This window comes from Alexandromys fortis, unplaced genomic scaffold (genome assembly GCF_014885135.2).
Source record: "Alexandromys fortis isolate MF-2015 unplaced genomic scaffold, M_Fortis_MF-2015_v1.1 scaffold_27, whole genome shotgun sequence".
Taxonomy (NCBI): domain Eukaryota; kingdom Metazoa; phylum Chordata; class Mammalia; order Rodentia; family Cricetidae; genus Alexandromys; species Alexandromys fortis.
Genome location: NW_026067952.1, coordinates 5,429,614 through 5,443,238, shown reverse-complemented (window position 1 = coordinate 5,443,238; position 13,625 = coordinate 5,429,614). Strand labels below are relative to the sequence as shown.

At 43.4% G+C, this 13,625-nt stretch overlaps 1 protein-coding gene across 1 annotated transcript in view; it reads right to left on the bottom strand.

Annotated features, from left to right (window-relative positions):
• Window positions 1–13,625, bottom strand: part of Ptprt (protein tyrosine phosphatase receptor type T) — a 1,017,256-nt gene that overhangs the window by 621,034 nt on the left and 382,597 nt on the right. The window contains exon 6 of the mRNA XM_050150909.1: window positions 10,186–10,301. Coding sequence (XP_050006866.1) covers window positions 10,186–10,301 — 116 coding nt within the window. The remainder of the gene's footprint in view (window positions 1–10,185; window positions 10,302–13,625) is intronic.

Below are 13,625 nucleotides of genomic sequence, written 5' to 3'. Positions count from 1 at the left end.
GAACAGAACTGAATCCTTTGTTTAAATTAAGATTAATGTGAGCATTGAATAAAAGTCAAGCTAATATGATTGTATTTTAAGATCTTAAAACCATCTTCTCTATCGCTTAGGCTAGCCTCTTAACTTACCGAATAGCCCAAACTGGTCTCGACTTGTACCCTGGCATCCCTGGAATACAGTTGTGCTACCACATCTGGTCCTAGCTGGCATTTTGGAGTGTTTAGTCTTTACTCAGTACTGTGCTCACTGGCCAGCACATGAGGGATTCGTTCCTCTTCAAATCCCTGGGGAAGTCCTCCAAGGGTGGTCACTGGACGGGCCACCTCAGTAGCCCTGGGGAAATGGTTAGCAGAGTAAATTTTTAGGAGAGCTGCAGCTGATATCCTCCATCTGTAGATGCTGTTTACTGGAGCTTGGACTTCAGTTTTTCTTCTCTTTCCCTATTCTATTATTAATCACTCTGGAAATGTACTCATTATTTTACAAAACAGAAAATGAGAGACTGTGGGGCGTGGAAGGTATAATTTCTGCCCAGAGGAATTCACAGGCTGGGTAAAGATTCTAGCAAAACAACAAAGAGGCAAAAACATAAACATGAAGTAGGGCATTGAAATAGCCTACTTCACAGCGGAAGAGTGGGGTGGGCATAGAAAAAAGGCCTGCTCTTAGAATAGCCTACAACAGTGCTTCTCAAGGCTGGTGCTCAAGCTGGATCACATTAGCATCCCTTGTGAACTAGAAATGTGGGCTCTCTGGCCCTGCCTTAGACTTCATCAACTGGGAACTAGGAACTGACTGATTCTCATCAATCAGGCTATTTGTATCGTAACAGACCTTGGTAAAGTATGCTATGGGTCATATTAATTAATAGTTCTACTTAAGCAAGTGTGATGATGAACATTTCTGACCCCAACACTTGGGAGGCAGACACAAGAAGGTGGAGTGTTTGGGGCTAGCCTGGGCTATGTAGTAAGTTCCTGTCTCTAATACATTTGAAACCACCTTGGAGCAAAGCTGGAGGAGAAGTCAAGAAATATGGCTTAAAGTAGAGACCTTGTTAAAACTGATTTTACACACACACTATGTATTTATATACAGCAGAATCCTTATCATTGGCAATTATAAAATTAAAATATTGATCAACTCTTAAAAGTGCTGAAGAAACTCTCCATCCTACAGTATCAAATATTTAGCCAAGATTTAATTCTTTATGCAAAAATTAGTAAGCATATCAATTTCATTAGTACTCAAATTTGCTTTGATCTTCAATATAAGATTATATATATATATAGATATATAGATATCAAGCAATAAAATATTTCTTTATAATGTGTGATTCAGTGAGCAGGCCTGGGATTCTTCATCTTTAGCAAGTTCCCAAGTGCACTGAAGCTGGCCCGCGCGCCCCAGTAGAGCACGTTTTTTTGTAACTTTGCTGATGGAGAAACTATACCTAGATGGTCTGTTTCAGGAACAGGCCATTCACCACCAGCACCCATTGGCTGTCCACTGTGTGACAGGCACAGACCCTCAGTGGCTCTGTAACAGAAGGGGGACCTTGGAAGGTTCCAGATGCTTCTGTATTTGAAAATCAATGACTGCTCTGTGGAAAGCCCAGGCCTGATTCTCCGGAAATAGTTGAAGCCTATAAGTCTATAAGTCATAAACAGACATTACACACACACACACACGCACACACACACACACACACACACACACGTCCCATAGTATCAAGTTATAGCAGCTGACAGATCAGTAGGTGAACAAGGCTTTCTGAAGCCATCTTCATCAGTCTAGACCCATGGCTCTCAGTTTTTAGTGTTCATCCGAATCACATACACAGTGATTCCAGGGGTTTGGGGTGAAGGCAGATATTCTCATTTCTAACAGCTTCTCAAATGATGCCAGTGCCGCTCACCTTGATCTGGGTTCAACAACTTGAGGCTAATCTCATTCTCAGTCCTTCAGGGGAAAGCAAGTAGACAAATAACACCAGAATACACAAATCAAATTGTACGCTGCTTTATCACTAGGACAATTTCCTGGGGCTGAAAATTTTTCACTGCACCAAAGGTACCTAATTGCAGAAGGCTACACCCATCCCAGGGTGTATGTACAGAGCCACATTTCTGATGACTTAGTCCCGCCCACAGAAGCTTACCAGAGGTTCTGTCTGCTTACCAAGGTCAATGGAGCTGCATCTGGTTAGAGAGGAACATACATTCCAATAAATCCAGGAATGGGACACATGCTCTAACCAGAACAAAGGGGTCCTACAGCCTAAACAACCTTCAGTTCAATCTCATGCTTACCAATACCCCTCTCAGGGTAATAACAGTTTCCCATGAACTCAAAAGCAATCTCTCACTCTATCTATCTATCAACCTATCTATTTCTATCTCACCTCTCTATAAAATAAACTTGTATTCTACTTCCTTTAAGCTTGCATTGTTTTATGTGGGTAAGCCAGCTTATCCATTGCAGAAAATGATCTAGTAATATTTACACTTCGTTATCCCCTCAACATACACGCCATTCCACCTCAGGGAGGATCTCTGTCTTGGGAACCACCTAGAAAAGAGCTATGCCTAATGCGCAGAGCATATTCTATTCCTAATTATGTTCCCGCTTCCTAATTATCTATCAAGGCATCTATTATGGCCTCACTGCTTTGCTGTTCCTTCTCCACTCACCTCTTGTGCCATGACATTATCCCCTTCACAAAGAGATAAGACATAGCATGAGGGGGGGAAAAGGCTGTCATAATTTCAGAGAGAGGAGCCAGGCTTGCAATTGATTTGTAATTGGCAGAAATGAGGACAAGGCTGTCTTTAATACAAGAAAACTGTGGCTGGTTCTACACAACAAATTGCACACTCGCTGAATAGAAGATATTCTAATACAGTGTCTTGCAGTCTCGCAAGCTAGTTTGAGCTTCAGGAATCAAAAATATAAGTAAATAATATAAATAATCAGGGCCAATATTTCCAGCTGAAATGGTCTGATTGCTCCAGGAGTCTCACAGCCAGCAAATATTTAGGTGACATTCCCACAATCCATTGGTAATGAATATTCTTTTCACCCCCAGTCCTCCCTGCAATGGTATGACATTTGGAAACTTACTAGAATCGTGTCCATCAATTCTCTTAAGAGCACATTTGTACCTTTTTGGCAGTCTCTAAAGAATAGCTTTTGATTATTCTTTATTAAAAGTTAAAAGAAATAGAAGTAGACATAAATCATTTTTGATTAGCTGTTCTGAAAGCCTTCCAAGGGTCCACTGCATTCATGGCCAGCGGCTCATTTGGGTCTGATGCCTGAGTCCAGAGCTCCTGTGGACCCAGAAGACGACTGGTGTAGGCCCCACAGAGAGCCACAGACTTGCAGCAAAGCAGACATGACAAGCAGGTGGGGAAAGGCCTGCAGATTTGCCAACTCCGAGCGACAACCTCCTTTGTTTGAGAGTGGTCCACCCCTCCAAGCTCCATAGGAAGGCCACTTCCTCCCAAGCTGCTGCCCATACTAAACATGCACCCCTCCCTGCTTCCCCCATCTTGCCACCACCAGCCCCATCTTCCCCAAGCAGCCTTTCCACTTTGTGATGGAGTAGTTAGATGTTTTGCTCAATGGTCTGTCTTCACTCACAGAAGGTGAGCTCCAGGTAGGAGGCGGGGCAAAGATTAGTTCTGAGCACTCTCTGTCCTGCCCCCAGCTTCTAGCCAAGGAGGAAGCCAGCTGAGCTGGAATAAATCCTGAAAGCATAGGCCAGGGATGAGAAAAGGCACAAAGAAGTGGCACAAGAGAGAGACATATCCAAGGGGAAGGCTCCAGGTCAGAGTAGCCAGGGTCCTCAGAGTTGCTTATGACAGGAGAAAGGATGCGGGCATTAGGCGCAGAGGAAGCTGTTTTCCATTTACTTTTCACAGTGCTGGATATGGAACCCAGGGCTACAGCACACACTAGGGAAACGCTCTACCAGGAGTGTCATGCATATCCTGGAGCTATTTGTTGATCTGGAGAGACCTTTGGGTGAAGAATATCAGAGAAGATGAAGTATGAGGTGTCAAGACCATAACTAAAAAAAATGATTAATGATTATAGCTTATATCTCAATAATGTCTACTAGTAAATATTAATGTACTTTTCTTAACATGGCTATGACACAGATCTCCCATGTTGGGACATCATTTTACACCCACCCCTCATCTCTGAACCAGGAGTCCCACGTCTTCCAGAAGCATCCTGTTAACCTGCAAATCAGCTAAAAACAATCCTGTAACAGTGACTGGCTCATGACCTCAGGGACCCAGGAGGGCAGGCAGATGTTCACGGAAGGAGTACTCAGTGGAAGAATAGTCAAGTACAGACAGTGACCCCACTGATGGGGGTTTGATGGAGAACACCACCAACTCCACAGCAGTGTGAACGTGGTACATATTAAGCAGGACTTGCACTTTCATTTTTGAATTCTCATTTGGGCTTTGGCTAGCGGTATGTGCTACACTGCTTGTGAAGATGACGGACAGCAGGCAGGAGCCCTGGCTTCCAGTCAGTCAGCAATGAGATGGGAAAGCAACTGGAACTCCACAATACACTACATCGCTGAGCTACGCTGACCCTTAGCTTGAGTGCGCTAAATGTACTTTAAATGCCACTCACATTCAGTACGGGTTGATCGGGATGCCACTCCATCCTTAAGCCACGGAACATCTGTATAAGGACTGATAAGCATCCCTGGGTTTTAACAAGGAACACACTGCTGATATTTACAAGGGTGGCTTTTAGAAAGAGATGGATGCTGAAGAAAACCACATTGCAAATATCAACCTTGTATTTATGAAACATGGCTAAGGAGGGGGCAATAAAGCCAACATGCATCCAGAGAAGTCAGTTTGAGTGACATTTCAAGTATATTTTTATTTCACTGATTTTCTTATAAATTTGGGGAATTCAAAAACATTTAAGTCTCTAGTACAGTAGAGGGAAAAGTAGAGGCATAAATGTATGCTAAATAAAGGAACGTGTGTGCATATGTGCGCATGTGCGTGTGTGCATGTGCATCTGTGTTCACACATATAGGTGTGTGCATGTGTGTGCGCGCACATGTGTGTGTGTGTGTGTGTGTGTGTGTGTGTGGTGGGAGGACAGAGACTGACATTGGATATCTTCCTCAATCGCTCCCCACCTTACTGAGACAAGATTCCTGCTGAGCCTTCAGCTGTCTGAATCAGCTAAGGTGACTGGCCAGCAAACCCAGGGATCGTCTTGTCTCTGCCTCCCAAGCATGGAGCTTGAAGATGTGCATGGGTGCTGGAGATTGAACTCAGGTCCTCAAGCTAACATGGCAAGCACTTTCCCCACTGAGCCATTTTCCCAGCTTGAAGTTACATTTTTTTTAAATAGGGATCCACCTGCAAAGAATGTTTAGATTTGGTGTGGCCAAGCGACATGAAAGAACCCAAGACTTTAGGATGCAACCCACATCCTTATCCTGGCTCTCCTGCTCAATCCCAGTTTGACACTGAATTCCTCATTTACGCCCCTCTCGCCCATGCTCCCCCTCATCGGGGCTGTTAATGTCAGCTGTTTTGTTGCTGTTGTTGAAAGATCATTATCTTTCATGGGTTTTCCAAGTGTTTTGTGTGTAGGCCCTCAGGACATCTCTCTTGGCTCTCCCATCCTTGCTGCGTCATTTCTATGACCACCATGTAGAAGCCCGACACAGAGGGACATCATCAAGTTCAGAGCTGTTTGGGGGAGGAGATTCCTCACTCAGCACTCTCTGCACGTTGGTAACCAGCGCTTTCCCGGGGATCAAGGTAAGAAGTAAACAGGGAGAATTGCTGCTACGCAGACTGACAACAGACTATGCGGACTGACAGACATGCCTCTTATCTCACAGCCTGGTGCAGCTGACATGGAGTGATGGGTTCCCAGGATGAGACCCTTTCCCTGGCAGACCCTCTCCGGTGCCTATGATTGCCTCAACCCATACACAGACCCTGCTGAGATCCATGCACACCATCTGGACACAAGGCCTCATTTCTGAGGCGGCAACTGTTATTGGTTGTACAGACTCCCAGGGGAGCATACTCTCTGTAGAGAGGCCTCAAAGGCCAGCTCCATGGTGGTCCTGACAGGTGGTCCTGCTCTGACGTCCCTGCGGAGTTGGATGAGGGTAGAGTCCCATCTGCCATGCATTGTGATAAGAAAAGAAGACACATGCAGAATATTCTTCACACCCATCTGGATAAACAGTATGCCTGAGAGAATCTGGTCTGTGTCCTCACCAGGAAGCTAGCCATCACACTGAAACTGACCACTCAACCCTAGGAGACACTTGCTACTATCCCCAGAATACCTATATCTAAGGGAAAGTGACCATTTTCTCCCCTCTTAAAGGCATTTATTTTTGTTTTTGTAATTTTCTGCATTCACTTTTACTATTTCAATGAAATATTATTTCTATTTCTATTTCAATGAAATTTATATTTCAACGAAATAGTTTATATGATCTATTACCACAATTAGTAATATCGATGTATGCTTTATAGTATTATAAGCATATATATATACACATATGCATGGTATATAGGGATGTATGTACATTATATAAGTAAGTATATAACTGTACATATTTAGGTATGTGCATGTTTTTTCTTTAAAATATTAAATATATTAACTGCTTTATAGCTTGCATTTTTCACTTAATTACATACTATGAGAATATCATTAAGTATTTGTCCACCATCTGGTATTTAATTACTTCATCCCAGCATTTACTTAATTAACCACTTGCAGAACATTCCAGTTCTTTCTAGTTTTCTGTTCAATTGACTACAGTAACAGGTACATCTTTGTCCCCATTTCTGGTCATTTCCTTAGAAAACTGCCATAAATGGAGCTAATTTTAGAAAAACCTAGCACTGATGGTTTTAGTTTTGAGCCTAATTATCTTCCACAAATGCCGGACCTGTCTATATACTGCATATACTTGTGTGTATGTGTGTGTGTCCTGTTGTTTCTGTTTCTCTGTGCTTACCATGTTCAACAGCTTCCAATCACAATGTTGCACGCATGCCTGGAACTTCACTGGTCAACACAGGCCTTTGGCAGAAGCCCAGTATTTAAGCCCTCCTTCCTAATATTCCCTAAAATATGGAGGAGGGAGCCAATATCCAAGGAGCCTTCCTTGCAGGGGTAGTTATTGTATCTATCCACTCACTGCGTTAAGTTTAAAGCCTCCCCGGGTAGAGATAGATTAGCGGAAAGCTGAGGACCCCTGCTCGAGCTGTGCCCCCCGTTCCCTTCCCCCTCCTAAGCCTGCTTCCACACAGAGTGTTATTATGATGGGAAGCGGACCCACAGAAGCCACTTGTGTACCCTCAATAGGACTGTGGTGAGGGACGCTGTTCATTACATCACACAGGCTCAGCTTTATGAGGGCCCCCGGGAGCTATTTCTGTCTGGCCTCTGTGTGAACAACAGTTAGAATTTTCCTGAGCAATTGGTTTGTGTTTATCTCGCAGACATTGTAAACTGTATGTCTGACAAGCTTTCTTTATCCCACTGGTGCCTGTGGTGCTCGGGCGTCCCACTCGCGACCCGAGAGCCAGCAGCGCGAATGTGCAAATACAGTCATAGCCTAAGAAGTAGCTCTCTTGTGTTCTTCCTGCCTCGTGGTGCCTTGCTTTTAGTTTACAGGATCTTGTCTTGCTCTGTACCCTATTGGAAGCCACCTGAAAAATGCTGAAGAGTCGATAAATAAATAAGATGTGTAAGAGCTCCACGATGTGTATGTCTGTCTGTTTTCTTCGACACTTCTGCTGTGCTCTGCGTTAATATCTTCTGTTTACAGACCTGAGGCTTCGTGCACACAAGTCAGAACTGCAGCGATACTGACCTTACAATAATTGGAATACCCAAATAAAGTTTCTCAAGATACCGTGATTGCCCTTCCCTCATTCTCATAACCCAGTGGAATCAATGCCATTGAAATGACAGTGCTTCTCCGGAGCAAAATGTGCGTTAACTCTAATTATGATGGAAAAAGTCAATAGCGCTACTTCATATGGAGTGACGCAGAAGGACAGAAGCGTCAAGGGGAAATTGTTAGTGCCTAAGATGGGCTTTGTTGCCCAGGGAGTTTTCAACTGTAGGAAAAAAAGGTTCAAATGTAAGAAGAGAGGCAACAGTATAAACTGCCATTAAAATGTATAGAATCCGCCTGGGCCGATGAGCACAAGAAGAATCGTTGAACATCCTTGGTCACTGGGGAGACAAACTTTTGAATACACTGAGGTACAAAGGAACACCTACTTGAATTGAAAAGACCAACTACGGTGGGTGTTGGTGAGGATGGGACACAAGAGCTCTTGCCTAGACTGCTGGGCAATGCCATGTTTGGAAATAGCTCCTGGTTCTTCGGAAAGTAAACCCACATCTACAGAAGACCCGGTCATTTCACTACTAGACATTTACCAAAGAGCAATGAAAGAATAACACATCCATATACATACATACATACATAATACACACACATAGCATATTAATGTTTGTAGCAGATTCTTCTTAGCTAATAACAGTGGGATCAGGGGCAGTCTCTGACTCTGTTGCCTGCTTTTGATACCCTGTTGTCCTACTGCATTACTGCAGCCTTAATAAGAGAGTGGTTGCCTAGCCTCACTGCGATTTGATATATCTGCTGGGAGCCTTGCTCTTAACAGGTCCGCCTCTTGTGTCCATGTGCATTCACCAGGCTAGCTGGCTCATAAGCCTTCAGGGATGCTCCTGTCTCCACCTTTCGTCTCACCACAGGCACACTGGGATTAGATACCATGCTACCACATAGGAATTTTCATGCATTCTGGGAATCTGTACTCCAGTCCTCACACACAGCACGGCCTCATGCACTGACCCATTCCCCCAAACCCGACATTGATACAAAATTGTAGAACACGTAAACTAATACATAGTTTGAGAAAACACCATTGGTTCTTTATCCCGCACTGGAGCAGGGAGAGATTAAAAATGGAGACAAGGACACCTTGGAAGGTGACACCAATGTTCACTAACTCAATTATGAAACAATTCCCACACAAATACATTAAATTTGTCAAGCTGTATGCCTTAAATATTACCTCTCGATTATCTTCAGTAAAGTTCTTTGAAAAAATTTTATATTAAATGGAAGTTGGGTATGGTGGCTCACACCTGTAATCCTAGCACTTGAAGGGCTGAGTAAGAAAGATAAAAAGTTTTGGGCCAGCCTCAGTTATATAGCAAGACATTGCAAAAAAGAAGTGTTTGTGTGTGTGTGTGTGTGTGTGTGCAGAGAGAGAGAGAGAGAGAAAGAGAGAGAGAGAGAGAGAGAGAGAGNAGAGAGAGAGAGAGAGAGAGAGAGAGAGAGAGAGAGAGAGAGAGAGAGAGAGAGAGAGAGAGAGAGGGAGAGAGAGAGAGAGAGAGAGAGAGGATAAAGATGTCCTCACGGATACTGCAGGGAGAAGCTTAGCTCTGCTCTACCTTCTGTGCTCCCTCGGACCTTTGTACTTGTGTTCACAGTGACAGGAGCATGACAGTGACATCACCATGCATGCTCTCATTCTCGGTCCCATCCTCTGGCTTTGTACTCTACCCCGAGAAGCTCTCTCATCTAGCTAGGGAAGCAGGACCGATGAGCAGAAAGGAAAGACAAGTGGACCCACGCTTAAAGCACTGTCCTGATGGACTCTACTCGGTGATGGGCTCATTTAGCCAGAGAAGAATCTGATCATCCCAGGAGCCTTTTCTAAGAAAAGAGTAACTGTTTCATGAAGATATCCAAGTACCTTTTTGTTAAGGACGTCACAAACCCAAACCCTAAAATATTCAGTTCATCTTAGCCTTTGTAAGTGTAGCTTTAATAACAAACTTTATCAGAGAGTACTTTGTGGTAGTTGTAGGGGGGTCATATTCACAAATTCTAGACCTGGAATTTTGACATTGTCATCAGCTTCTCCATCTATAAAATGTCAATCTAGTGGAACAGTAGATAAGTTTTCACAAAAGCACAGGTGGAGAGCAATATCCAAGGAGCAGGAATCTTTTAAAACGATAACCCTCCCTCACCCCACCCCTCTTTGAAGAATATACGTTCTTCCTTGCAAAGGGAGGGAACATGTGAACAAGATTCTCTCTCAATCTTACCTGAAGCCAAAGCTTGTCGTGCTGAGACCACTTCCCACCAGCAATGCACTGAAACGTGGCGTTCTGCCCAACGTTCACCTCAACGTTCTGGAGTCGCAGGAAATGAGGTGCTTTTCCTAAGAGAGAAAACCAAAAAACACATGAGGACAGGATGCAGCTTCCCACACCACTTCTCCATCAGGGACAGCAGTCCAGGATAGGCATGTGCCTGAGAAGATGCTAGGCTCAGAAAAGAGTTGATGGACCACTGCAGAGTGAGGCCTATACTGTGAATTCCATATATTGTCTCATTTAAGCCTCATGATCTATGGAGTAGACAGGAGAGCATCTTCAGTTCAAAGATCACAAAACTGAGACTCTAAGCATTGCATGGTTTGGCACAGTTGGGCATCCAGAAAACAGGGTGCCAAGATGTGAATCCTATCCTAGGAGACCCTCAAAGTTCCTATGACAACTTGGTCCACACATCTCTAAAATGGTCCAAAGTGAATGTTGTCCCTGGCAGTGACAGTAGGTTAAAGGCAGAATCATAGAACCCAAAGCTCCTCCCTTGATTCTGGTGAAGATGCTAATGATGGCAATGGATAAGGACAAAGAATATAGTAGGAAGAAATTAGAAAGAAAGTATAAGAGCTTTCGTTTACTGCATATTTCCATGGGATAGGTACCATGCTCAGCATCCAGAATTTACTCGATACAGCGCAACTGCCCCTATGAATTCCAGAAACCCACCCATGTTCACAAAGGTGCATAGTTTACATTCTCAGCTTTACGCTGTGGCATCTCTTAAGCATGGGTCGGATGTAGAACGCAGCTTCTGGGGATTGAGCACAACATGATTTTCAAACAAAACCAGCATGTGGATCATCAGCCCTGGGATCTGCCTGGGTTTCATGTTAGATAGTGTGTGTTCATCTCTTTCCTTGTTTGTGGGGTCAAGTGTTCCTCTATACAAGTTCCCAACAAAACAGCAATATCTGGTTTCCATTAGCTGATCACTAATGACAAGAGGAATGAGCTTTGCCATTAAATCCATTGAAGATTCTCTACGGCCATCAATAAAATTAGTAATAAGCTGGGCTCAGACTCCTTTTCCCAGGTAGGGTTAAACGGAGGGGCCGTATAATACCAAAGACATCAAGAAAAATAGGAAAAATAATACTTACTAAACACTTAGTGCTAAGTAGGAGTCTTAGTTGAGGTTTCTGTTGCCTTGGTAAAATACTACGAACAGCTTGGGGAGGGGAGGGCTTAATTAATCTCACAGCTTGCAGTTCATCATCCGAGAAAGTCAGGACAGGAACTCGGGATAGACACATGGTGGTAAAAATACAGCAGTGAGCATGGAGGAAGACTGCCTACTGGATTGCTCTCCGTGGCTTGCTCAGCCTGTTTTCTTACACCATCCAGGGCCACCTCCCTAGGAGTGGCACCACCAGTAATGGGCTAGGCCTTTCTACATCAATAATGAATCAGGAAAACTCTCCTACCATTCCCCACAGGTCATTCCAGAGGCCGATCTGGTGGGAGCATTTTCTCAACTGAGATTCCTTCTTTTTAAAATGACTGTATCTTGTCTCAAGTTGACATCAAAACAGCCAGCAAAACACTTTGCATGTTTTATCTATTCTAATTTCATGGTATCCCTGTGAAGCAGATGGTGAAGAGTAGGAATTAGCATCAGCAAGCTGGAGATTGTTGTGACAGCTAACTGTAATTGTCAACTTGACATAACTCAGAATCACCTGGAAAGAGGACCTCAAAGAGGAAGGACGCCCTACATTGGGTTCATCTCTAGCTACGTCTATGGGGATTATCATTTTCTAAAGTAATATTTTCGTTAATTTTATGTTAATTTCCTACAACATACTTTGATCATATTCACCACCAACTCCTCCATGCTCTTCACTCTGCCCTGCGTCTGCCGCCCCGACCCTCTCTATATTAAGTGCAGTTGAATTTGCCCATCTTTGTGGAATAAAGTCTTCCCTAGAATGTACTACACCTACATGGTCACAGCATTAAACAAAACTGGCCCTCCCTCTTCCCACATCTACTAAATGCTAACAGTTCCTAAGCTAGTGGTAGGATTTCATACCACCCCCTGTCTTTATTCTAGTATTTTATTTGACTGAGCTCACACAGATCTTGGGCCTGCTGCTGCTATTAGTAAGAATTCCTAAGTGAAACGGCCCTGCTGTGTCTAGGAAACATCATTTCCTTGATGTTCTCCATGGTCTCTGGCTCTTACATTCTTTTCATCCCCTCTTCCACAATGATGCCTGAGCCTGTGGGAAGAGTGTGATGGTATGTATGTTCCATTTAGGGCGGGGCACCCCAGCATCTCTTATTTTCCGTACATTGGCCAGTTGAGAGTCTTTGTGGTCATTGCTGTCTGCTGCAAGGAGAAGCTTCTCTGATGGTGTTTGAGATGCACTGGTCTATAGCAATAAGTCAGTAATACTATATGTTCATTTAGTGTTCATTTAGCAGAATAGTGCAATGAGGTCATCCTCTAAATCCCATGACCTATCTAGTCACCATTTCTTGTCCCTATTAATGGTGTCAGGCATGGGTTCCATCAGAAGGTGATTGGGTGCTCTCATGACAATCGCACCAACAGGCATATCTTCTCATGTCACTTGCTGTTATAGCATTCAGGGTCTGAAGCTGTGCAAAACTGGTAACTACTTTTAAATTTTTTTTCTGTTTTTATTACTTTGTTTTGTTTTAATTAATTTTTCCTCCTGTGTCCACATAGCACTTTCCAGCACTGTATAAGCTAGTCAGTAGAGATAAAGCTTCTAGGTCAATACCAGCTTCATTTTGAAGTATGTAGAATCTTAAAAGATATAATCCTATCACTAAGTTCTGGAGGGTAAACAACAATATTGACAACAGCCTATAATGCTTAGTCGGGTCTATGGGACCCTATTGGCCAACAACTCAAAAAGAGGTAGCCCTTTTCTGTTATTGGGAATTTTATTTACTAACATGTGGTCTCTAGCTGGGGCATTATACTCCTCTTGCAGGGCAACTCTTAAAATTATTTTATTTTATGCTTCAGTACATATTTCAGAAAGCTCCTATAGTAGTAGGTTTCCACAGGACTTTCTCAAAAGGCCTTCACTGTTAAGTTTTCCCTCCCCATATTCTCTCCTTTATATTGTCCTGTTGTAGAATAATGTTTTGTACTCTTTAAAGATGTGTCTTTACCAAGGCACCTTCTGATTGGTTTAATAAAAAAGTTAATGACCAATAGCTAGGCAGGAGATATGGGTGGGACTTCCAGGCACAGAGAGGACTCTGGGAAGAAGAGAGGCAGAGAAGCACACAAGACGCTGAACGAGTTGGACAGACAGAACAGGAAGATAGAGATAAAAGGCACATGGTAGAACGTAGATTAATTTTTAAAAATATGGGCTAAGTTATAAGATACT